Source organism: Canis aureus, chromosome 2 (assembly GCF_053574225.1).
Source record: "Canis aureus isolate CA01 chromosome 2, VMU_Caureus_v.1.0, whole genome shotgun sequence".
In the NCBI taxonomy this organism is placed as follows: domain Eukaryota; kingdom Metazoa; phylum Chordata; class Mammalia; order Carnivora; family Canidae; genus Canis; species Canis aureus.
In genome coordinates, this window is record NC_135612.1 from 40,428,812 (window position 1) to 40,454,668 (window position 25,857).

A 25,857-nucleotide genomic window follows, 5' to 3' on the forward strand; every position below is an offset into this window, starting at 1 on the left:
TTGGCCTTGGGCTCCAGTATGGCTTCACACAACACCATTCCTTCCTATCGGGTTCTAGAGTGGTTCCTCAACATTCTCTTGACTTTTGTGGCCTTGACACTTGCCAGTGGCAGGCCAGCTGTATTGTGGAAGGTCCTTCCATTGGGGGTTTGTCTGCTGTTTGCTCACAGTGAGGTTCGGGTTCTGCACTTTGGGCAAGAGTCTCACAGGAGTGACACTGGGTTCTCACTGTGTCCAACCCCATGGCCCCCATTTCAACTTGCCTCATTGCTGGTGGTATGCTTGTGGATCACTTGGTTAAGGGGCTTTGTCTGCCTGTCAAGTTTCTCTTTTCCCCTTGACAAATTAGTAAATAAGGGATTATTACTTTGAGACTATGTAAAAATAATTGATTCAGGGGCACCTGAGTGGCCCAGTCAGTTACGCATCTGTCTTTGGCTCGGGTCATGATCTCAGGGTCCTGGGATCAAGGCCTGTGTCAGGCTCCATGCTCAGTGGGGAGTCTGCTTCTTCCTCTCCCTCTGCCTGCTGCTCCCCCTGCTTATAGTTTCTCACTCAAATAAATAAATAAAATCTTAAAAAAATAAAAATAAGTATAAATAGCCAATTTGTATACTGCTTGGGATTTGTTATTAAGTATACCTGTATAGACTCATGGTTTCCTATTTTATTCTTGGATTGTAACCTACCAGAGTGATTATTTATTTTGATTCTCAACTGGCCCTCTGATTTGGCCTGTGGGGGCCTTTCAAGTCTGGCTTCTGTGTATGAGTGATATGTCTCTAGAGTTCTTCGAACCGTTTCTTGCTCTCTTCCCAAACATGGTATTACAGACTCCACTTGCACTTTCCCTGCCCTAACTCTGGAGTCAGCCATTTCTCCTGGTTCCTTTTAGTAGAAATGGTATTTAGAAGCCAAGACCCAGGCTCTGGGTGGGTTCACTGTTGTTGTGTGCTGCTGCTCACAGGCCTGTCCAGTAGGGAGAGATGGGTGTGTGTGTGTGTGTGTGTGTGTGGGTGTGTGTGTGTGTCTATCTAGCTATCTATCTAGATATCTATCTTGAAAACTAAATTCACATGGCTATCCAATTCCAATCCAACACCACAGAGTTCTTTCCAGTTTTCTTCTCCCAACAGTGAGAAATTGCTCCCAGTGCCCCAGCGTGTTAATAACTATATTTGATCTTTCTCCTTGTGGGGAACCAGTATTCCATGTGTTTCTGTCTACATCTCACCGTGTGGGACATACTTCTCACCCACACTTAGGCTCTGATACCCAGACAGGGCCGCCTCCTCCCAGCGTGGACAACCTCCCCTGCCACCTGCTCTGGGCTGCTCCAGGTCTCCTTCCATGCCCTCCCCACATACCAGAAGCCATGCTGTGCCCACATGGCTTTAGGATTGAATTTTTTCAAGGAGGATGAGTCTTACTTCTTATTTTTCAGTCAAAATGAAACACAAATAAATACAAAAGGGAAGGTTGGGTTTAGAAATCTAGTAACCTGACTAATTCCAGACAGCCATAAAGAAACCTTTCAACAGTGAATGTTTTCAAAGGAAGATCTTCAAAGTCAAGATTGTTGAGTTTTCCAGATGTCTGTTTGTGGACGTTAAAGATATAGGTTGAGACCAAATATAGAAATGAAACCTCCTCATAGGAGGCCAGACCACTTGGTTTGGCAACTTCAGGGAAAAGAAGTGAAGGTTGCTAAGTCAAAATTAATGATTTTTCAGGAATTTGTAGGAAGTCAAGCAGCTTAATTGCAGACTCTGGGTGGATATGTGTTGAAGAAAGCAATTTTAGGAGACTAGGAAATTGTGCAATAATCTTAACTTGGGTCAGAATTGTAATTATTGCAGTAACAGAATGTTGCTAAGTGTATATGTGACTGAAATGGGAAACAGGGTTTTCTTTTTCTTTCTTTCTTTCTTTCTTTCTTTCTTTCTTTCTTTCTTTCTTTCTTTCTTTCTTTCTTTTTTTTTTTTTTTTCTTTAAAAAATAACAACAAAACGTCCATTCTCCCTCTCTGGACTTCCTTAATTATAAATACTAGGTAACTCAGTGCTGGCTAAATATAGGTTCACTAGCCATCTATATTTATAACTTTCTTCAGGTAGGAGTCACCAGAGCAAGACAGAATTAATTTGGTGTGTAGGTTTTTATAGGCTTTAATTAGTTATGTTTTTCTTAAGCAGACCAAGTGAGATCAGTAATATTATATAACTGAACTCTGACGTCCATGGCTTTTAAACATAGACTCTTCTCCCCAAAGCCAAAGGCCCCTGGAAGATGCCAGCCGTGAGAACCAGCAGCTCCAGAAGCAGGCATGCTGCAGCTGCAAACTGACAGAACTCGAAACATCTGTTCCAGCCAAGGGCAGGTTTTGCAAGTGATAAAGTGAAGACTTTTTTTTTTGCACAGTCAGAAGTCTCATCTACAGCCCATTCATTTCTGAGACCTTGAATTGTGACATTTCGTGGCTGCTTATCAGCTGTTCCTGTGAGGCAGATTTAACTGTGTGAGCCTGGAGAGGTGGGGTGGCATTTTTGTGCACTGACCAAAGCATGCACTTAGTCAACCCCCCAGCACCCCCTCATTCCCCGCCCCCCAGGCCAGCTTGCTGACTTGAGGGCTTAGGGAACTGACTGCACCTGCATCTGAGGTCACATTCATTGGCAGGCCGAGTGGGCGGGTGGACCTTTGGAACCCTCCGATGTCATTTGGGGTGGATTTGGCATGCTCGTCAGTGACTCTGCTGCAAATCAAATGTAATAGATTAGATGGGGCTCTTCTCCACCCTGCCTTAGGAGCTGCAAAAAGTGACAAGTCATCTTTTTCGTCAGGAAGGCAGTTTGCACCCTAGCTGCCAGCACCCACAGATCCCTCAGACCTCACACCTGCCCTATATTAGCAGGGAGGTGATTGAAAGCTGGTTGTACTCAAATTTATAGGGGGAAAAAGAAACAGGACAAGAGAGGCTCTTCCTGTAAACATCCCCAGCCCAGGCCTCTCCCCCACTACACTTGGCTCCTGCCCCTTCCTTGTTTGGCTTTGTGAGCTGTTTACACTCATCCCACCTGTAGTCCCCGAGAGGCTTCCTCTCCAAGGCCGGTAGCTTGCCATGAGTGAAGGGTGCCAGGCCACTTGGATGGAGTGCAGAGTCATGCATGGCCTTCCTTGCTCTGCCTGCACCCTTGGCTGTGGAGCTCAGAGGAGCCGCTTGGGGCCCAGCCCAGGCCACACAGCTAGTAGATGGTCTGCCTGACTCTACAGCCTCAGGACTGTCTGGGAAGGGGGCAGGGCAACAGTCACTGGGCTGGGAGTCATGGGGTCTTAGCTGGTCCCAGGGCACAATGGACAACTCTATGTAGGGGGAAAGAGGAAGATGTGTGTGTCCTTCCCATGTCATTTGAAGTCTGTTCATTTCCCTGAACATTTTTTGAGCTCCTGCCACCCTCCTTAGACTGCCAGGGCCTGAGGATTTATAGACAATTCCTGCCTTTGAGAGCTTACAGTGGAGGGAGAGGTGGGGTAGGTTGTGATAGCAACCAGGGCAGACCTGGGCCTTTGAAGTCCAGGAGGGCTTCATGGAGGCAGTGATAGCTCAGGTGATGGTTACAAACAGAGTGGGAGGTGGTCTATTGGTGTGAAGGGGCTGGCACAGGCGGGCTCTGAGGTGTGAGACAGCAAGTGACAACAGAGTCCCTCACACATAGCAGCATCGCTGGAGGACAGAGGTGACGCTAGCAGAGCCAGGCCCTTGGCCAAAGAGGTAGCATGGCCCAGTGGTGGAGATCTTTATGTGCCCTGTGAGGGGATGAGACTTCATCCCCTAAGAGGAGGCAGAGTGAGGTGGGTGTTTACACAAGAATCACAAATAAATGGCTCTGAAGTACAACTGGGCAAGTCTTTGGTTTCCTCAAGGCCAGTAGCTTGCCATGAGTGATTGGAAGCTGGTTGTACTCAAATTTACAAGGGGGGAAAAGAAACAGGACCCACTTCCAGAGGGTTTGGCAATACTGGACACACGTGGAAGATGTGGGGCCATTCACCAAGACAAGGGACTCCTTGGGAGGAGGAGCAGATCTGGAAGATGAGGGTGGCAAGAAGACACTGACATTGGGATGGCTGCTCTGGGTGTGGCAGGAGTCATCTGGGACATGCACCTTGAGGGCTGCTTCCCCCACTACCCTCTGCCAGGAACAAGGAGACAGAGTTGCAAGGGTAAGGCCTGGGCCCTGGAGGACTCAGCCTGTAACAGTACAAGTACAAGTGTGCTGGGGACCCGTGTGCGTGGGAGAGGCTTCACAGAGGAACTGGCGCTGAGCTGAGCCTGGAAGACCAGTGGGAACTGTGACTGGGCAAGGGAAGGGTACACTCAACACAGCCCCTAGATGCAGCTCCGCAATCTCCTGGGGAGAGTTTTCAGAGTCCACATGAACAGTGTCCTGGACCCTTGGAACCAGAATTTTTACCTGGGGGTAGGCCCACCCTAGGCTGGTATGCTCATGCTATCAGCTGACCCTGACCAATGTGGTGGCCACAAATCCAGAACTTCTGAATGAGGGCAATTAGCAGCGGGCTCAGGAGGTCCACTTGCATATGAAGGCTGTGGGGAAACCAAAGGCTTGCCTGGTTATGCTTCAAAACCATTTATTTGTGAATCTTGTGTAAACACCCACACACAATTATATACCTACACACATACCTGAATACATACATACTTGTATATATACGTGCACACACATTCATGTGTATGTACATACACACTCATACCTCGTTGTATATACATACCCACACGTTATCTGCATGCATACATATATGCACTCACACTTGCACATCCCTATACATACACGCATACATGTACACACATATTTGAATACATACATCTATAGGCACACTCATGCATGCATATACATACATGTATATGTGTATATAAATACATAAAACATATCCATACATACATATGACACACATATGCTTCATGGAAGAGATGCATGTGTGGAACATAATGTATGTCTCGCATGACTTCTGCTTGAAGTGAAGGAGCATGAACACTTGTGGAGCCACTTGGCCCTATGTGGGCAAACCTGCCACTGAGGATGAGAACCATGGCAACTGATGCTGTAAATGTGTCAACAGGCAGAAGGTATAATAGTCATGAATGTGAACTCTGAGCCTAAATCCTGGTGGTGCTACTTACTAAAGATGCACTTTTACTTAACCACTTGGTGCCTCAGTTTCTCCAATTACAAGATGAGGATAATCACAACATCTACCTCATCAGGCTATTGTAAGACTCAGACAGGTTCATGCATCTAACTGGGATGCAGTGAGCTCTCAGCAAGTGTCAGCTCGTGAGCCTGGAGCACCCAGTAAAAGTTGGGGATCCTCTGTGGCTGGGAGACAGGAGAAGGAGGGAGAATTGCTGTTCCTCCTGTACTGTCCATATTTTGTACCATATGCATACATTATCTAGATTTTTTAAAAATGTCTAATAGAGTACCCAGTTACGGAGAAACCACGCTCAATTATTTTCACTATGCGTTCTTTGATCTCATTCCTTCCAGTGCTCTAGCCCAGAACATTTAGTAGGGTCTTTAATGATATTTTAATGATGTTACCAATTTTATCAACTAATGTGTATAATTACATATCAGTGTTGAGTGAAGAGACATGAGCATTACATATTCAGCAGATTGTTCATTTTCTTGGATGGGGTACTAAGGGACTGGCTCTAATTAACGCATTGTGAAAATACACAGACAAGAAAGAGAAAAGGCACTTACTGAAATTTTGTGTTATGACTTACGAAAAAACATACCTTGTAGACTAGAGATCAGATTCATCAACGGAGAGCACATTGAGGTTCTGGAAGTGCTCAGAGCGGAGCAGGACTGGGAGATAGCCTGATATTCTGGGGGAAGAATTTCTTCTCCATTCTCAAGGAGGGGAAGGAAGTGGGGGCTGCCAGAGCTTTCGAGCAGCAGTAATCCCATGGAAGCCACTGTACCCTGTGTTTATAAAGGCAGACTGCTTCCATATTGGCTCAAGAGGTGGGGCCCAGAGCATGTGAGTGGTGACCACTGGGGCACAGTGAGGCCTGGCATAAAAACTGCCCTGGGATAGCAGCACAGAATGGCCAGGGCTGCCCAGCCAGGAGTAGCTCCTTAATATCAGTGCAGAAATCAAATCAAAATTAGGGTATTTCCTCTGTTAGGAAATTGCTTTAATTCAAAAAGTATTTAGGCTGCCCCTATTTTTCTGTCCATTCTTATGATTCCAGCTGTGGTCAGTTTGATTCTGAAGGTGTACCAAAAGCATTGCAGTAATCCCAAATCCTAATTTGTGTTATCTCTATGTCATGTGGTGCAGAGCTTGTCACCTGTTCATCTGTGGGCAGTGAGGGGAAATTGCTGGTTCAGGAATTGGGAAACTCAGAGGGTGACAGTTGGGCTTGACTCCCTGGGCCTGTTTTCCCATGTGTAGAAGAGGGCCATTCCCATGGTTCTTTCCTATACCCTTATCTGTAGGTCAGGGCCACGGAACAGTTAGGTGTCCTGTGAGTTTAACCAGGCCAGTGGCCATGTCCCCAGGGACTCTACTGGAGAATGGGGGCTTTCCAGGCTATCACCCTGAATATGCCCAATCTCATCTGATCTCAGAAGCTAAGCAGAGTCAGGCCTGGTTAGTACTTGGATGGGAGAATAGGGAATTCCTAGCCATCTTGTCTTCTTAGTTCATAGATGCACCCAGAGATCTTAAGGAGTAGCTCCCCGAGTTGGGAGGGGCATGACTGGGGTCGACAGTGCTGTGGCAGGCAAAGTAAGAACCAGAGAAGGACTTAGGTGGGGTGGGGGAGGAGGAGGGAGCAAGACACAGCTACGTCGTAATGCTGCATCAGCCAAGCCAAGATGACTTTCATTGGGCTGTGTTCCATGACAGCCAGGTACAGCCATCTCCTGCTCTGTCACCCCTTGATCCTTTCTGACCTCTTGCCCATGATGTAAACCTCATTCCTGACCCATGCCCTATGCCAGGGAAGAGCCATGGAAGAGGGCAGTGTAGCATGAGTCAGACTGATGGGAGTGACCTCCTGGGTCATCTGACAAGGAGGGTTCCCGGAGAAAGGACAGCTCAATGACCAAATGAGGCACTGGTGCTGGCATAACAGCTATGCCTGTTTCTAAGCAGAGCCCCTCAGTGTGTGCCCTGGTGGCCCCCAACCTTTAGAGAAGCCATGTTCATCATCAGAGACTTTTCTGGACTCCCAAAATACACCCAGCAGCAAATGCTCTGAATTATACAATGGCAAGCTCTTTTTGTAAAGTCCACATATGAAATGTTTTAGGCTTGTGGGTGGGCCAGAGGGGCTCAGTGGCAACCACACAATTCTGCCATCGTAATATGAAAGCGGCCATGGGCAGTAGGTCAGTGAATGAGTGTGACTGTGCTCCAATAAAGCTTTATTGATAAAAACATGAATTGTATATAAGGCCCAAAGCATTGAAAGTAGGGTCATGAACAGATATTTGCACACCCATGTTCATAGCAGCATTATTCACAATAGCCAAAAAGAGTAAGCAATCCATGTGTCCATTAATGGATGAACGGATAAAATGTGGTATACATATGCAAGAAAATGTTATTCAGCCATAAAAAGGGAAAATCTTGACAAATGTCATGACATGGATGAACCTTGAAGACATCATGTTTAGAGAAATAAGCCAGTCACAAAAGGGCAAATGATTCTATTCATATGAGATATCTAAAACTGTCAAGCTCACAGGGAAGAAAATAGAATGGGGGTTGTCAGGGTTGGTGCAGAGCAGAGAGGGAGAGTTAATGAAATGGGTGCAGTTTCTGTCTGGTGGTGGTGTTGGTCACACAATACTCAGTGCCATTGAACTGCAGGCACACTTAAAAATTGTTAACGTGATCAGTGTTCTATTAGTGTGTTTTACCACAAAAAAATAAGATAAATAGGAGGCAGACCAGATTTGACCCATGGGCCATAGTGTTCCAATCCCTACTGTGAACTGTTATTAACCACAGCTTTGGGAGGACAGTTGTAGCCATACTTTGGGGGCACCATGTTAATCTGTTCTGCAGACAGTGGGTGCATACTAGGGAGTTGACTCAGAGGCTTTTGTGGTATCTAGATTCCCTCCTGAAGATCTGGGCTCTTCTTCCTCCTTTTCTTATCCTCACAGTAATTCCAGTATCAGGTGACCCTTTCTGTCCCATGCTGCCCTCAGTGACACTATCTGGCCTCAAATCTTTGGTTGTGAGGAAGGAATGTGGCTGCTCCTCATGCCCTGAACCCTCCTCCATAATTACCAAGGTGGTGGAAGGAGGTACACAGAATCTCAGAGGGGACCCTTTGCTGCTTTCAGATTTATGAACAGCCAATGACTTGACCCCCTTGCCTTTCTTTTTTTGAAACACATTCCAGCTTCTTCTGCAGCCTGCTTTGTAGGGGCAAGAAGGCAGCCTTGGCTGGTATCCCCTTCTCCTGTGCTTCAGGAGTAATCAGTCCTTCCCAGACCCTCAGCCCCCATGCTGGGCTGGACATAAGTTTCTAAACATGTTTGGCATTGGTCACTGTTGCTCTGCCTGGTCAGCCCTGTGGGAGAGCATTTCTTCTTTCCATGGATTCCTCAAGGAGAAAAGCTCTTGTTAACTCAGATCCTTTGAACGGTTGCTAAGGATGGTCATGGTGGCTCAGAGGCAGGGAGGTGGATGGCCTTTGGGTTGGCTGCCAGTGGCCTGGCTTGGCTGCCCTGAGGCCAGGTGCTGCCCCGATGGCTTCCAGGGCCGCCCTGATATGGGTTTGCTTAGGGTCAGCAGCTCTGCAAGTCATTTATCCCTTTGCCAGCAAATTCGATTTACCTCTTAGTTTCTCCATGTCCCCGAATGGGAATTGACTTGAATGCCCAGAGTTAAAAGACCGGAAGTTGTGAAACATCTCTCAGGGATGGTGGCAGGGATAGAAGCAAACAGGCTGATTAAATACTGTTCCAAGTAAAGACTCCATTATTGCTTCTGGTTCTAAATCTTAGCTCTGGCACACATTAGAAGGATGCTTTGACACATACGGCAATTACCTTTGTTGAAGAAGTGAGCGAGGTGACTTATCTGTAGGAGAAATATAAGTGCTTTTGTGCAAAATAGGGCCGAAATAATGAGGTTTATGATGGTAGGAAAAATGTCTTGAGGTAGAAAATGAACTGAGAATCTTCATTGCAGAAAACCATTTATTGAGCACTTACTACCTGCTGAGCACTCTGCTAGCTCTTTCTAGATTTGTGTAATTTAAGTCTTAGAACAACCCTTCATGTAATTTAAGTCTTAGAACAACAGTAACGTAGTTACTGTTTTCACAAGGCAACTAAGAGAGGGTCTGAAGCCCAGGTCACCCCACAGGAAGGGATCAAGCTGGAATGTGGACCTAGATTTGGCCAAAATCTAAAGCACCTGGTCCCAGTGAGGGGCATGGAGGCACCGTGGAGAGGAGCCAGACAAAGAATCCCACGCAGCTCCCCACACCAACCAGTGTTTGTTGACATCCACCAGGTTCTAGCACAATACAAATGATACCTATTTAATCTTCATGACTATCCTAGTATTCAGTGTTCTATCGTTGTAAATGGCAGGAATATATGGCAGTAAACCTAAGTGAAAAAGGAGGATATTTGGGGCACCTGGGTGGCTCAGTGGTTGAGCATCTGCCTTTGGCTCAGGTTATGATCCCAGGGTTCTGGGATCGAGTCCTACATCAGGCTTCCTGCAGGAGCCTGCTTCTTCCTCTGCCTATGTCTCTGCCTCTCTCTCTGTGTCTCTCATGAATAAATAAATAAAATCTTTAAAAAAAAAGAAGAGAAAAAGGAGGATATTTATTTTAAGGACAAATGGGTATCTCCTGACACTCAGGAATAGGAGACAGCCAGGCTGCCCAGGATTGCTGGAAATGAGAAGTGCTGGAGGACTCTTGCCTTGTGGAAAGATGTGGAAGTGGCCATTCAGAGTGTCTGTCCAGTGTCTCTCCCTGGGCCTGTTAACCTTTATAGGGTCAGGTCACAGCAGACAGAATGGCTTGAGTGAGGCGGGTATAGCCAAAGGGATGGTTGTGAGTTGTGCAGACTCTATTCCTTTCTTTCTTTCTTTTTTTTTTTTTTTTAAAGATGTTACTTATTTATTCATGAGAGAGACAGAAGCAGAGACATAGGCAGAGGGAGAAGCAGGTTCCCCCCAGGACCCCGGGGATCACGACCTGAGCCAAAGGCAGACACTCAACCACTGAGTCACCCAGGTGCCCCCACTTTAGTTATTCCTAACTCCAATGGTTAGGTAGTTTTATCCCCATTTTATACGGAAGGAATCAAGATTCACAACATTGCAAATGCCCTTGCAAATGCAAATGCAAGGTCACATGGCCAGTAGTGGTGAAGGGAGAGAGCAGAGTTTGAACCAGGTTCCTATCAGAATCACCACACATGTGCCACTCTTGAGTACAAATGGTATTAAATTCACTCTTTGATCAGAAGCTGGAAGAGAAACTAGGATGGTTTAAGCTGAGACGGGTAACTTGAAAGTCTATATAATATTTGGTCCAGCCTCATTTAAAAAAACTCTGCTTTCAAGGACGGTGACCAACAAGCCAGTTTCAATAACCAGTGAAAGTCAGAACAAGAAACAGGTCTTCTGAGAACAATGTCCTGATACTCAAGGGTCACTGAGGCAGGAGGGCTGCCTGTCCTGAAGGCCACATCCATTGCTTCTCTTGGTTCTGTCCAGCCCTCAAGCTGAAATCTGTCTCGACAAACCACCCCTGGCAGAAAATTGGGACGCCCTGGGGGTTTGAATGTTCTCATCTGACCTTTTCACAATCCCCAAGCAGATGGACCCGCGTGTTTTTTTTGGCTCCCTCGTTAAGCTTGGGAGTGAATGTTCATTCTTAGATATTTCAGTTTACCCGTGGGGTGGAGAGGATGGAGTTTGTTTAGAAATGAATATTTTGGTGCAGGCCTGACTTGACACTAACTTAGCTACTTCAGGGATGCTTGACCCTAAATGAACATTAATTCTTGTCTACAAAACTTGGCCCAGAGAGTACAAATTTTAAGTGATATGAACTTACCACAAGATTTGGAGGAGCATGTGCTTCATTGGAAATACTACCCTGCCTTGTTTATCCCAAAAGGAGTATATAAATCTACCTTCATGTTTGTAAACACTAAATATGGGCCAGAGAGATGGGTAGGAAAGCATAATGGAGGGTATGTTTTCATTGGGAACAGAATGAGTCTTTCAGAGACAGGAAAGATTTTTTTGTGGGATGGAGGATTTTTGAAGCTGTCTGTAAGACTGTATTAACTAGGGGGTGCCTGGGTGGCTCAGTTTGTTAAGCATCTGCCTTCGGCTCAGGTCATTATCCTGGGGTCTGGAGATGGAGCCCCACTTCAAGCTCCCTGCTTGGCAAGGAGTCTGCTTCTTCCTCTCCCTCCACCCCTCTCCACCGCTTGTGCACTGTCACTCTCTTGCAAATAAATAAAATCTTTAAAAAACTTTAAAAAAAAGACTGTATTGACTCAAACATCCTGCTTCTTGTTTTGCAGATTGGAAACCTGGAAGATTACTACCATTTTTATCATAGCAAAACCTTTAAAAGATCGACTTGGAGTAGCAGAGGCCCTCATACCTTCCTTAGAATGGATCCCCAGGTATGGATCTCCACTCCCGGGACAGGACCCTTTCCTAAGGCCTAGAATATTGTTTGCTTTTTGTTTGGATCTGTGGTTCTAAAAATAACTGAGTCCTGATTTTAACATGATGCTACACAGTTTTTCTTATCCACTTTGAATAAAACAAGACAGATGTGCAGCAACACATCAGACCATCTGAATGCTTGAAATATTTGGTCCCTTGTCAGACTTGAGAATTTCAATTGAAGCAACAGTCAAATGAATATAGACCTGTTGATCTTTTAAATCTTTAAAAACCAGCAAAATACACAGTAATCAGAGGAGGTAACTATATGAATATTACCCACAAAAGCAAAAAGACTAGGTAATTCAAGCTAGTGATTTAATAATAATGAAATTAGATTGGGTCAATGGTTGTTTTTGTGGTTGTCATAACACATGTTCTTAATGGTTACCATGAATTTTAAAACTTGGGCCGTAAATATTACTGTTTTCCTCTTAAAAATTCATGTGATCTTTGAGATAAGAGCAATTATAATTTGTGAAGAGACTAACAATTAACATTTTCATATAATTCATGTTTATTGGATCATTAATTATACTTTCTCTCTGCATCAATTTGAGACTAGTATTTCACAAATGCCAGTCAACATACTTGGTAAGCTTAAAAATTTAAGATGGTCAAATTAGCTTTTGATGACTTCTTTCATTCAGCAAGTGATGTTGGAATACCAGCTATGGGGCAGCGCCGTTGGAGTGGGTGATCAGGCTGATAGAAATATGAAGCAGTAAGTAGAAAAATATGTGATCTGTCACAGGGTGATGAGTGCTATGAGGGAAAATGAAGTTCATGTGAAAAGCAGTAGCAACAAAGAAATGAGGCCATTGGTAAATCATAGTTTTCAAATGTGGAAATCGCCTTCTCTTAAAAAGCAATGTGCTAAATGTTAGTTTGGGCTTCCAAGCTGGCACACAGTACTATTTCTTTATTCCCACAGAATATTTACAATAAAGTTTCCATGGAGAAATGGGTTCTTGGTTTGTCCCAAGTCACCCTACTGATAGTCCCGGCTCCTTTTGTATTGGCTGAGCTGAGGGTAGGCAAGAGAGATGGATTAGGCCTGGGCACAGTACCTGAAACACCCTTCTCCAGAGTATTACTTCATGGTCTTCTGAATTCAAGCACATGAGAAAGTGGTCCTCATGCCACTCATTCATGTGATTGAGCTGTGACAAGACAGACATACCTGGGATCCCTGGGTGGCTCAGAGGTTTAGCACCTGCCTTTGGCCCAGGTCGTGATCCTGGAGTCCTGGGATCAAGTCCCACATGGGGCTCCCTACATGGAGCTGCTTCTCCCTCTGCCTGTGTCTCTGCCTCTCTCTCTGTGTGTCTCTCATGAATAGATAAATAAAATCTTTATAAAAAAAAAAAAAAAGACAGACATACCTTGTACATATTTCTGAACTGATTTTATAGATGGGTGACTAAATGGATAGGTGGATAGAAGGAAATAGATATGAAGCATTATGCTAATCCCATTATTCCTTCCTAGCAGGGAAAAGAATTCGATGTTTATTAAGAGACTACTGTGTGCTTGAGCACTTTAATGTATGTCATCTCCTCTGCTCATAGGGTGCTATGATTATCCCTACGTGTGTTCACACCACGGAATTGGAAGGAATGTTTTTCAAAGGGGCTGGTGTATTTTTTTTTCCTCCTGGAAGTGGAGTTAGATAGTAGTTGCTGATTCCCACAGAACGGGACAATTGGAGAAGGATGAGCAGACCTGATGCTTCTATCAGTGTAAAGCTGAGTGGAAGGGGTTCTCTGTGCTGGTCACCAAAGAAATGTGGATTCTTTGAAGCTGCAAGAAGTATGCCGAGATTCACAGCAGCAGCATCTCTCAAAGCATCGAGAAACTTCTGAGCTGGGAAGAGAGTTGCTGCCAGGCCGTCCACAGTTTCACTTCCAAGCGAACAATGTGCCCTGTCTTGTAAAGACAACATGCTTGTTCTTCATCGGAAGTCTTCAGAGTTATTAAATTTTTACCACACAGATAGTTACAACACAGGTCAAGCCGTTTGAATGGGGGAGCTCCCGTCTCCCAACAGAAGCATGCAATAAGAAGATAATGTGGCAGTGTACTTCCTGGCTCCTTTTCTGCAGGGCGTTCTGAGAATTAAGCTGTTTCTCAATTGTTAGAACTACAGCAGAGTTGAAATAGGACCTGAGTTTTATAGACATCCTTTTTTTTAAGTGACTAAATTTTAAAACATTTAAAAGTATCTTGGGCACCCGAGTGGCTCCATTAGTTAAGCATCCAACTCTTGATTTCAGCTCGGGCCGTGATCTCAGGGTCATGAGATAGAGTACCACATTGGGCTCTGCACTCAGCATGGAGTCCGCTTGAGATTTTTTTCCTCTGCCTCTGCCCCTACCCCTGCTTGTGTTTAGTGTCACTCACTTTCTCTCTCTCTCAAAATAAATAAATCTTAAAAAAAACAAAACAACAGGGGTGCCTGGGTGGTTCAGTTGGTTAAGCATCTGCCTTCAGCTTAGGTCTTGATCTCAAGGTGCTGGGATCAAGCCCTGCATCAGGCTCCCTGTCAGTAGGGAGTCTGCTTCTCCCTCTCCTTCTGTAGCAAATAAGTAAAAAAAAAAAAAAAAAATCTTTAAAAAAAACCAACACTCGGGGATCCCTGGGTGGCTCAGAGGTTAAGCACCTGCCTTTGTCCCAGGATGTGATCCTGGAGTCCCGGGATCAAGTCCCACATCTGGCTCCCTGCATGGAGCCTGCTTCTCTCTTTGCCTGTGTCTCTGCCATTCTCTGTCTCTGTGTGTTTCTCATGAATAAATAAAATCTTAAAAAAAAAAAAAACCACAACATTCAAAGGTATTCAACTTGACTACATTTCCCTTTCTTCCCCAAATATTAATTGTGCACCTGCTGGATACTAGGCTCTGTGCCCCAGGGGAGGCAGAGATGCCCACCCAGCTGGTGTCTGCCCTGGGTGAGCCGCCAGCAGATTAGGGCACAGGAGTTGGGCATGAGATTGTCCGATGTAGCAGAGAGGGAGCCCGGGCAGGCTTGAGTGCACCGGGTGGGAGTGTCCAGACCCACCTTCGCAGTAGCATCTATGGTGCCAGACTCATTCATATGAGGTGCATTCAGAGCCCTACATTCAGTTTGGAACTGAGGGCAAACCATTCCCAGTGATCAGCTGTGTCCTTGAAGGGAAGATTAGGAAGGATGGACTTTCTCTTAGCAAAGGCTATGGCAGTTAGGTTTTTCAAATAAAAGTCCTTTTTATACAAGAGCTTCTTAATAAGCTCCTGGCAGGGCTGCTATCAAAGTGTCTTGCCACTATAGAAGAAAGAGAAAAGGTAAACAGCCTGCACATTCCAGCCCTGCCTGCGACTTCCACGCGATTGGCTCCTGCTCTCTTGCAGCACTAATTAAATTTGTAGCCGCAGGGAAAACATAGAGACATCTGAACCAATTATGAATTCGGAATCACAAGTGAAATACTTCTGTTTAAATCAGTCTAGTTGAATACAAACCAAATCAATTAGCTGTCAGGCTGACTAACTAATATTTATTTTGCCTCATCATTCTGATTAAATATTGAGCAAAACTAGCTGTTTTACACAAGTGTTGAGTGTCACCTTTTTCTCACAGCACACCAGGATGCTTTCCTACGTCAACGAAGCGTTTCTGCGGCATCTAGGCATTTGGAGATGGTGTGATTAGTATTAGTAAGGAAAGGACAAGATGAGTTAATATTATTCAGAGACACTGGAATGCAAAGTTGCCATTGAGTTTGAATGACCGTACTGGAAATGAATGTTGCAGTGCTTTGGGTACAGTGCGATCGAATGCAGATGGTATTTTATTGTAATTAGCTTCAGTCTCTATTGTAAAAAAAAAAAAAAGCGCTTTGATAAGGGATGGAATTTACAATCCACCCCAACCTCACAAAAGAAAGCAAAACAAAACGCAAGTGGGAAAGGAGTATTTAAGACTTCTTTTCGCTGCCCATGTGCACACGCACATGTGTACATATGGACATTTATTAAGCTACTTTTTGCATGAACCCTGTACCAGAATTGTGCTGTAATTTTCTTTACATTCTTAATTACCTTTACTTGATGTTTTGTTTTGTTTTGTTTTGTTTTGTTTTGTTTTGTTTTGTTTTGTATCAACCACCCTTGAAAAGGGCCATTTTGCTCCAAGTGCTTTGTGGATCAGCCTCCTCCTTGGGAGAACAGCCTGACTGTTCTCCGCGTGCAGTATCAGTCACTGGGTTTTTCCAAGGGCTGTCATTTAAGCAAACTGAAAGCATTTGTTTTTTAACTTGTTCTTTTGCCAAAAGTCTGGAGAAGGGTGGATGCTACAGAAGCATCAGCCAATGGCTGTAAGGGCTCACAAATTTTTTTTAAATTACTTGTTCTGATTTTGTTCCAAGCTGGCTTATAGTTCGGCATGGCTGGCTGCATCTTCCAACCCTTACATTTTAGTGTGATGACTGTGGTTCAGCCCTTCCCTTCCTTTCCGTTCTCAGCCAGATTGATGACAGAAATGGAAGGATAAAGATGTTATAAGGCAGGCCCTCTGTGGCTCCTTCTGGGGCGGTGGGAGCCTTCAGTTTGAAGCTTCATTTCAGTGCTTTCAGCTCAAAAGTTGGAAATGATTTCTAGGACCAGGGTAGGCATTCTGTCTTGTAGGATGGGACTCTGCCCCCAGAGTTTAGTCAAAGCTCAGGTTTCTTTCCAGCAGTGATGCAACGTTTAGGCAGATCTTTCCATTAACCACAGATGGAATTTTATCTGAGAGTTTTGTGTGCTAGAGCCATTCAAAGTGCAAACAAAAAGTTCCTGGCAAATCCAAGCACATAGACAGTCAGTGATCAGATTGATCTCAGGGGCCAATGAACTTGAGCGGGCTGGGGGCATGGGAGGGCTGCCACCCAGGGACTGATGGATTTGTCCATCTGGCGACAGAAGAAATTTCCAGCTGTCTCTTCACATTGTCAGTATGACCTGGCCAGGTAGAGTGGAATGGCTACTATGAATGGGCAAAAATTAGAATATTAAAATATGGTTTAAAAGATGGACCTTTATTATTTTTTCACTAGCACATTCTATGCTTCTGCCTAGATGCCTCATAGATTCTCAAAGTCCACACATCCCCAACCCAACTGACCGCCTCTGACCTTGCCCCGTCTCAGAAGCGCCATCTGCATCCATAGCATGAGCAGTAACCTCCCTCACACCCACATTTGTTTTACCTCCTACACAACTCTGTGATGCCCGTATACTGTGTCACCACCTGCACCCCTGCCTTCTCTCACCTGGACCACTGCCCTGCTCTCCTCACTGGCCTGCCATGTGCTTCCTTGCCTCTCACCAGTCTGCTCTCCCTCTCCCAAGAGATCCTATAAAACACACGTGTGATGCTCCCACTGCCCCATTGGGAGGTCCTTCTTTCTCTGTCCTCCCTGTGGCCCTTGGACACCAGCTACACTGGCCTGTCCTGTCCTCCTCAGATGGCACTGGCTCTTTCTCCCTGCAGAGTTTGTACAGACTGTCTTTCCCACTGTGTCTCTTCATCATCTCATCTCAGCTTATTTTTGTCTGCCACCAGAAGTTAGCTCATCTTCTCTGACTTAACTTGCTCTTCCTACAGTTGTATGTTTATATTCTAGACTTGTGAGACTTCCTCACTGGATTCCAGAAGTGGAGGGGTCATGTCTGTTTATCCCCCTTCACTTGTCCCAGTCCAACACTCAAGCTTAGCAGTGGCAGGACCAGAGAGAGTCTTGGTGTGGGCTCTACATCCGGCATGCATTCCAAGCTGACCACCGTCACAGGAGATGCACCATCTTGAAGGGTTTAGTGGTCACACAGGTGTAGGAGAAGTGTCCCAGTACACACAAGAGCAGGAATGAAGCCTGTCTGGCTCAGCAGCTGTCGGACTTACTTGACCACGGCCTCCTCCCTTTTGTTCCTGTAAACATCTGATTCCTGGCCATTTTGGAAAGAGTGCCAAGATTGCAGGCCCAGGTGGGGAGCACACAGGAGCACACAGCAGTGTTTGGTGGAAATGATGAATGGTTTAGTGTGCTTGGGATCTGGTAATGGACAGGGACAGGGTCAGCAGGAGCCGCAGATGGTGCCCAAGGGTGCCAGGAACATGAGCCTGGGGAGAGTGTTCAGTTTTTTGGACCCCAAGGAGAGGCAATGGGAAGGTAAGCTGACCTGAGATAGACAAACTTATAGTTAGGAGCACATGAGCATATCGCTTGCCAGTGGATTATAAAGCGCTCAAGGGCCAAGGCCACATCTCAGTTTTATTCCCTTATGAGTCTAGCAGATTAATCAGTAGATAGTAGATGGATGCTTAGTAAATGTTTATTGAAACATCTCAACTTGCACAGAGTAGGTTCACATAATCAAGTTGTATCTCTTATCATCTGTTTATCCCCTTCTTTTTATGTAATGACTTTAGAAGTGACTTGTGGCCTGCCTTTGTAATATGATGACAAAAATCCTAGAAAGGGCCTGAATGAATTAATCATGTTGCATCGTGTATTGCTAAAGCCCACAATGAAGATAGGACTGACAATGCCAGCTGGACACTGGGCACGTTGACCAGGGTCTACTTGGTGAACACCAGTGGGGAGCTAAGCTCTAGCCACCTGCCCTGTTGTCTGTGAGTAGAGGCAGGTGATAACTCAGAGGTACAGGGATACCTTCTCTTTTCTTTCAGCAGAGTAAGAACTAACTGACAAATGAATGAAGAGAGTCAGTTTCCCAAAGTACTTTCACACTTCCTATTCTCTAAAACGGGCAAAATGACTATTGTCATGTCTCACCAACGTGAAACATTCGTGGCCTGTGTAATGCAGCTTGGATGGCAAGAGCTGGAGATGGTCTACATGTTGTTTCAGCCATGGCTGTGGGTGAGGAAGTGGATTTGGGGCTAGGTCCCAGTCATCTCCCCGACATAGGAGGAACAGGGTGGTGGGTTTCTACACTGATTCAGAATACCCTTTATTTTGTTCGTTCATCTTCCTTCTCTTCTCCTTCATCCAGGGCCCAGGAGCCCTGGCTCCTGGGTTTCCAGCTGAGCAACTGCCAGAGCAGCCGAGCATCCCTTACCCTACCCCAAGGTGAGACCCTCAGGGGGGCTCAGGCATCTTACTGAGACAGGCTATAAAGAGGCTGTCCAGGCATTGCTTGCTTGGGAGGTTGGTCCCTCTGCCCCTCCTCACCCCTAGAACGTAAGTGCTACTGCACTTCTCAATTCCTCACATGGAAAGCTCTGATCTACTTTCTGTGAGCCTAGCTGAATTCAGTGGCTCATACTCATTTTGGAATCACAGGCCCCTTTGAAAAGCTGATGAAAGTTCTGGATTCTTTTTCTCTCTCCAGAGGAAAGAAAAGGAAAATACATGCTCGTGTCCATACCACTTTGCCTCTAGTTTTTGGGGCTTCCTGGGACTGTCACCTGTCTTTCCATTCTTGAGGGGCCCTAGGCCCTAGAGGAAGAAAGCCCCAGCTTAGCTCCCTGCTCATATCATGTGTGCATTAACCATTGCCTGTCACAAGACCAGGGCCACCTTGCATGCTGTAGGGTAACTGACACTTGTCAAGGAGTATTCTTTTTCTTTCTTTCAATTCCCTACTCAGGGGGTTAGCTTCTTACTTAGCTCATCACCTGGTTGAAAGTTGGCCCAATGTTCGTGTTGGCCCACGGTGTTGAGAAGAGTCAGTGTTGATGGGCACCGAGTTCTAAGTATCAGAGCCTAATGGAGTGCAAAGGTGGCTCAGGAATGGGCTGATCTGACCCCCTGATTACAGATTGGCCGCTGAAGCGCAGGCAGGCTGCCTAGCCTCCTACAAGCAGAGTGAGAGGTTGATTGTCTACATTATCTCTGGTGAGCTCGCTCTCTCCTGGAGGAGGTCTTGGGATTTGGTGGCACCTGGGCCCTCGGGGGTCTGGCCTCTGACTTCTTCCATGGCTATTCCCTGGCCTGCAGTCAGGACTGGCTTACTCACAAGCTAACAGGAGAGGAATTTCCCTGTCCTTCAGCAAGTACAGAATAAGCTGCCCTTCACTTTGATGATGCTTAGGGGGAAAGAAAAAAGATTGCTGGCAGGAGCTGTCTCCCATGTTCTGGATACAATTGTGCATGGAACTCAGAACCTACGTAGAATGAACTCTCAACAAACCGAACATACCAGTGGGCACTTCATGGAAGTTTAGCAGCTTGAGTCAAATGTATGGTCTTCCCCCTGAGGCCGTAGGGCCCTCTGAGGGTGTGGGGACAAAGGATCCTGTGAAAGGCCTTTTTTGCCTTAGCTCTATCTCCAGACAAAGACTCTGGAGCCCCCCTCTAGGACTTTCCAGCTCCTACCAACTTCCTGAGGCTTCTGAAGCCATAGTGGGCCCCTATGAGCAATTGAGGGCTTTACAGCAGGGCATGGACACATGGTGGCTTCGGGTGGAACAGAGCTGGACTTTCATGCTCTCATTGGTGGCATTGGCTCATGGGAGGAAGCTACAAAACAAACCCCATTGTCACTTGTCAAGCCTATGACTGATGTGCTGGGCCAGCTTCTGGTCTGTCAGCATGCTGTGGGCCACAGGAAAGAGGACATGACCAGGGCTGCCTAAGGCATTAGTGACACTTGGACACTTTTACAGTACAGTAGCATTGATAATCCATGATACCCACAGGCATCTAGTGGAATCCTGATCATTTATGTTACCTCTTTATACCCATCTTTAAATTGTAATTACCTTATCAGGGCACCTGGATGGCTCAGTCGGTTAAGCATCTGCCTTCAGCTCAGGTCATGATCTCAGGGTCCTGGGATGAAGCCCCGCATTGGGCTCCCTACTCAGCGGGGAGTCTGCTTCTCCCTCCCCCTCTGTCCCTTCCCCATTTTGTGCTCGTGCTCTCTCTCTCTCTGTCAAATAAATAAATAAATAAATATGTTTAAAAAAAATTTTTTTTTACCTCATCTACAGAATGGCATTCACCAGATGCCTAATTTTAATTTGATTGACTTCTTGAGAAGAAAGATGGAGGGGCATGCCTGGCAAAAGAAAGCATTGCTATTCACATAACCTTGGGAAGATTTTGAAGTCTTCTGCATGACTAGAATTCTCTCCCGCAGAGCAAATAAGTTCTATGATAAATATGCTATATGTATAGCAAGCAACATAGAAAAAAAAAAAACAAAGATAAAAAGAAAAGGATCAGTGTGAGGTTCCACCTTCACAACATGACTTTGAGGAAATCAAGACATTTTATACAGGTTTGTACAGATCTGCTAAAAGAGATGATTTGTTTGGGCCAGACGTGGCATTTGACAAACCATGCTCTTGCCCCAGATCACTTTATGGTTGATGTTACACACACACACACACACACACACACACACACACACACAAATTCAGTCAAGGTCATCGGGTAGTCATTAAGGCTATCACGTTTTCTCCTCTGCAATGTGTTTTTAAAAGTCTACCTGTGGTTATATTTGTAATCTGAAATGTATCCATTTACCTTCACTCTTGCATTCAAGAAGCATGTAGTGAGCTCCTTCTGTATGCCACATGTTGCCTGGCATGCTGAAATACAGTGCTGAGCAAAACCCAGGCCCTGCCCACAGGCCCATGGGGAGTGGAGGGTCATCAGACAGACCTCCAGACACATCCAGTTATGAACTGGCCAGTGCTGGAAGAGCGAGGTGCAGGACAAGCCCTCAACTTCTGGCAGACTCACCTAAGTATGTGTTCATTCTGTGTCAGTTTTCATTTTGCCTTTTCAGTAAGAAAGAGGATGATCTATCAGTCCAGCAAATCTTTGCTGAGCAAGTACCTGTTGCAGGGCAGGTGTTTGCTGAGAGCTGGGGAAACAAGGGTGACCTCAATCATCCCTCCTCTGAAAGGAAAAAAGAGCTGTCAAATAGTGTGCACACTGTCAGATGAGGGCATGCAGGGGTGCCTGGGCCCCCCAAGGGTAACCCCTCAACAGCCAGCCTGGATGTCAGAATGGGCTTCCAGGGTGTGCGGAGGTCAAAAGATGGATACAAGGATGCCTGGGTGGCTCGGTGGTTGAGCGTCTGCCTTTGGCTAAGGTTGTGATCCCAGGATCTTGGGATTGAGTCCCACATTGGGCTCCCCATGGGGAGCCTGCTTCTCCCTCTGCCTATGTCCCTCCCTCTCTCTCTCTCTGTGTCTCGTGAATAAATAATTAAATCTTAAAAATAAAATAATAAAATAAAATATAATATAATATTGGTAAAGAGCTGCTGCCTCGAGCATCTCTCCCTGGCCCAATGCAGCCTCAGCCACCATGGCCACTTCTCTGGGGTCCTCTATGTTCTCATCACTAGCAATGAGAAGAGAGGTCTGACTGAGCTAGGGCTTCCAGATCCTCCTTTAGCAGAACAGCCTCGTGGATTCTGAAACATTTAAGAATCTCAGCCCTAATTAAGGCCACTATTTAAATCCACATTACTCTCTGAGGGCAGCTGTAACAAATGACCACACACTGGGTAGCTTAAAATAATAGAAATTTATTCTCTTACAGTCCTGAATTCTAGAATTCTGGAATCAAGGTATTAATAGGGCAGTAGCTCCTCTGAAGACTCCAGTTGAGAATGATCTCTCCTTGCCTCTTCCAGCTCCTGGTGGCCCCAGGTGTTCCTTGGCTCATGGCTGCATCCCTCCCACCTCTGCTTCTGTCTCTGTCTTCCTAAGGGCTTGTCCTTTTGCCTTCTTGTATGGGGACCCTTGTCGTTGGAATTTAGGTCACATCCAAATAATCCAGGGTGGTCTCATCTGGAGATCCATAACTTAATTACCTTTGGGAGGCCACCATCTACTTAGGTATAGTAGGTGAGAGGCCAGCTACTATAAAACCTATGGAGAGGGATCCCTGGGTGGCTCAGCGGTTTGGCGCCTGCCTTTGGCCCAAGGCGTGATCCTGGAGTCCCGAGATCGAGTCCCACATCAGGATTACTGCATGGAGCCTGCTTCTCCCTCTGCCTGTGACTCTGCCTCTCTCTCTCTCTCTCTCTCCCTCATGAATAAATAAATAAAATATTTAAAAAAAAAACCCTATGTAGAGGCGCCTGGGTGGCTCAGTTGGTTGAGCGTCTGACTCTTTGATTTTAGCTCAGGTCATGATCTCGGGGTCACAGGATCAAGTCCCACATTGGGTTCCACACTCAACGTGGAGTCTGCTTGAGATCCTCTGTCTCCCTCTGCCCTCCCCCCTGCTCATTCCCTCTCTCTTTTTCTCTCTCTAAAATAAATAAATAAATAAATAAATAAATAAATAAATAAATAAATAAATAAAAGAAATCTTTTAAAAAGCCTATGGAGAGCGAAGTAGAAGGACCAGGTACTTTCTTGTGTGCAGTATTTCTCCTTCCTTCAATCCAATGACCTGAAGGTTTGACAAGTCTTCGTAAGGAGGTTGGGCTCAATCCTTACAAGGCATACTTGGGCATTAAATGTATTTTATTATGCTCCAGGCCCACTCCCTTGCAGGCTTACTTGAGTTTAGGACTTATTTTCTGAGCTATATGTCTGTGGCCTTGAAAGGTAGATCATGTGTAGTACTGTCTCTTTCATTTTTCACCAAGAGGAAGTCTGAGTGCCTCCTCAGGAAGTTCTGAGGGAATCTGGATGGACCATGAGGGAAGCTTCAGTGAAAAGGGACAATCCAGGTAAACTTCCAGAGAAATATTATGAAAAACACTTGAAACCCCACAAAGGATCTCAGGTTGCCTTTTCTAATAAAGATAATCACATGCATCAAGGAAAATAGCCTCAGTCAGGTCTCCCTCCCAGCCATGACACCCATCATCAGGACTGTTTTGCCATATTTGTTCTCCAGTTCTGCAGAAAAATGATTCCATTTGTGACACCTCCTTGGAGATGCTAAACTATGTACCCCTTTCTCATAAATCACATCACTATTCATGAATGAAGACCCTCAGACGTGCCTGTGTGAGGGTAACCCCGTTAGCAAGGACAGGTCCAGATATTATTTGATGAGATACCTAAAGTTTCAGTCATGTGGTTTTGGGCCATTAGCACCTCTGACCTTCCTAGATAGGCCAGGTGGCTCCTAGGTTCCAACCTGAGGGGCATCTGCAGAGCCCTGTCTTTGAGTTGGAGGTGCAGGACTTTAGTACTTTGGTGCTGGATGGGACCCAGTGGTATTCAGGCATCAGACACAGAGCTAGACTCTGTCACAACTTTGTCAAGCAGACAACTGAATGAGCAACCACAAGGGCCATACCATCCAGAAATCAGGGCAGGTAGACCTAGCAGATGCCAAAATGCAGGAGTCTAGGATCCCCTTGTATTTCCCTGCAGTTGGCTGAGAAACAAGGCAATGACTGGGGCCCAGAGAAAGAAAATGGGAAGCAAGCCCAGACCAAGGGACCACTGGCCAAATCAGCCTGTGACAGTGAGGTCACCTGTGATTCTATCTGAAGAATTTGTTGTATTTGGTTCCATTGGCCTGACAGGGCCTCACTGGCAGTCAAAGACTTATAATAACCTGTTGCGGGAGAGAGGGCTGCCCCTGAGACCACACTGGAGGGAGAGCCCCAAACTGTACTGTGGACCACAAGCCATTATAGCCCACTCTCAGAACTGGGTGGTAACGTTGGATTTTTACCTAGAGTCCAGCCGTGACTTGGAGGCCAGGATGCCCACACTCTTTCATCCCACTAGAGGACTATCTTATAACTTCTGGCAACATGGTTTCTTATGTCACCTACCTGATTTGGGGAAGTCACCCACTCGGGCTTGAAAGAGGAGAGAGTTCACCTCCTCCTCTGTAACTGAAAGTGGGGCCTGGTGGCCACAGTAGCAGAAGGTGCTGGATGTTAGTAAGGTAAGTGGTGAGTCAGTGGGGCAAGATGGATGGGAACACAGTGGAGCCATTAGTGGTATACATAACACTTGATTTTGTAATTAGGATGTTGAGCAGATTAGGAAATATTGTCTCAGGTATCTTATGCCAAGCAAATCTTTTCTGGTTCAGGCAATGATATATGGGCAAGTTGCAGAATGCCATCGGAGGGTGTTCTGAAGGAAATATCTCATTGTATAGTTTTATTTTCCATGGAAGTATTTATCCATGGCACTTATAAATTATCTAGGACTTGGGGCCTAATATTAGTACCTAAGCCCAAAATTGTTTTTGAGCTGTTTATGGTATTTCTAAGGAACCTGGTCTCCTGGTGTTTCATGAACAAAGCACATTGGTGGTGGGACAGGCTGTGATACTTCTTTCTAAGCATTTTGTCTTGTTGACCAAGGTTGCCTTTCAGATCAATCCCTACCCTTAGATGTGAGGCTGTGTATGAGGCTGTTCTGCTTTTGTCCGTCAGGACAGTGTAGGGTAGTTGAGGGCAGGAGAGGTCTGAGGGAAGACATCTTGCCCCTCTGCCCTTGGGTGCCTTTATTCCTTTCAAGAGTTGTCTTGGGTGGCTCCCATGGTGGCTGTGCCAGCCTTGGGTCTGGAGCCTGGGGTCACCAGCCTTGCCTGGTCTCCAGGTCCCTCTGCGTTTCTACCACCCCCAACTTTGAGGTTCCCATCACCCACTCCTCCTCCTCCTTCTGCTTCCCTACCCTGTGCCACCTGTCCACTACTTCAGAGCCTGCATCACACTCTGGGCTGCTTGGTGCAAGACCCCACCCAGAGCACAGATTCCTGAGAGCAGAGCCCCAGTGCCCTCAGCCTGCCCATCTCTACCCCAGCCAGACTGAGCCCCAGAGGGAGCCATTACTGAATCAGGTGAGACCACAGTAGCAGGACCAAAAAAATGCTTTGCTTGAGGGCATGGGAATTCTTTTGCCCATGATCTTTTAAAAATAAAAATAAAACAGAATGAAACAAATCTCTTCTACCTTAAAAAACTCAGACACACATACACTTAAGTGAATACTATACCAGTTCATATGCCAGTGCCCCCTTAAGACAACTTGTGGTGAGACCCATTGTACAGATGAACAAACTGAGGCCATGAGATTACTGGACTGCTCTCGGTCATCCAGCTGCTGAGTATGGGACTGGGTTTTGAATCTAGGCAGCTAAGCTCCTGGATTCCT

General features: G+C 45.9%; 1 protein-coding gene across 3 annotated transcripts in view; it reads left to right on the forward strand.

Moving 5' to 3' along the window:
* Nucleotides 1-25,857, forward strand: part of PCSK6 (proprotein convertase subtilisin/kexin type 6) — a 185,709-nt gene that overhangs the window by 36,366 nt on the left and 123,486 nt on the right. For all 3 annotated transcript variants that reach the window (XM_077869348.1, XM_077869356.1, XM_077869366.1), the window contains exon 2: nt 11,619-11,723. In XM_077869348.1, the coding sequence (XP_077725474.1) occupies nt 11,619-11,723 (105 nt within the window). The remainder of the gene's footprint in view (nt 1-11,618; nt 11,724-25,857) is intronic.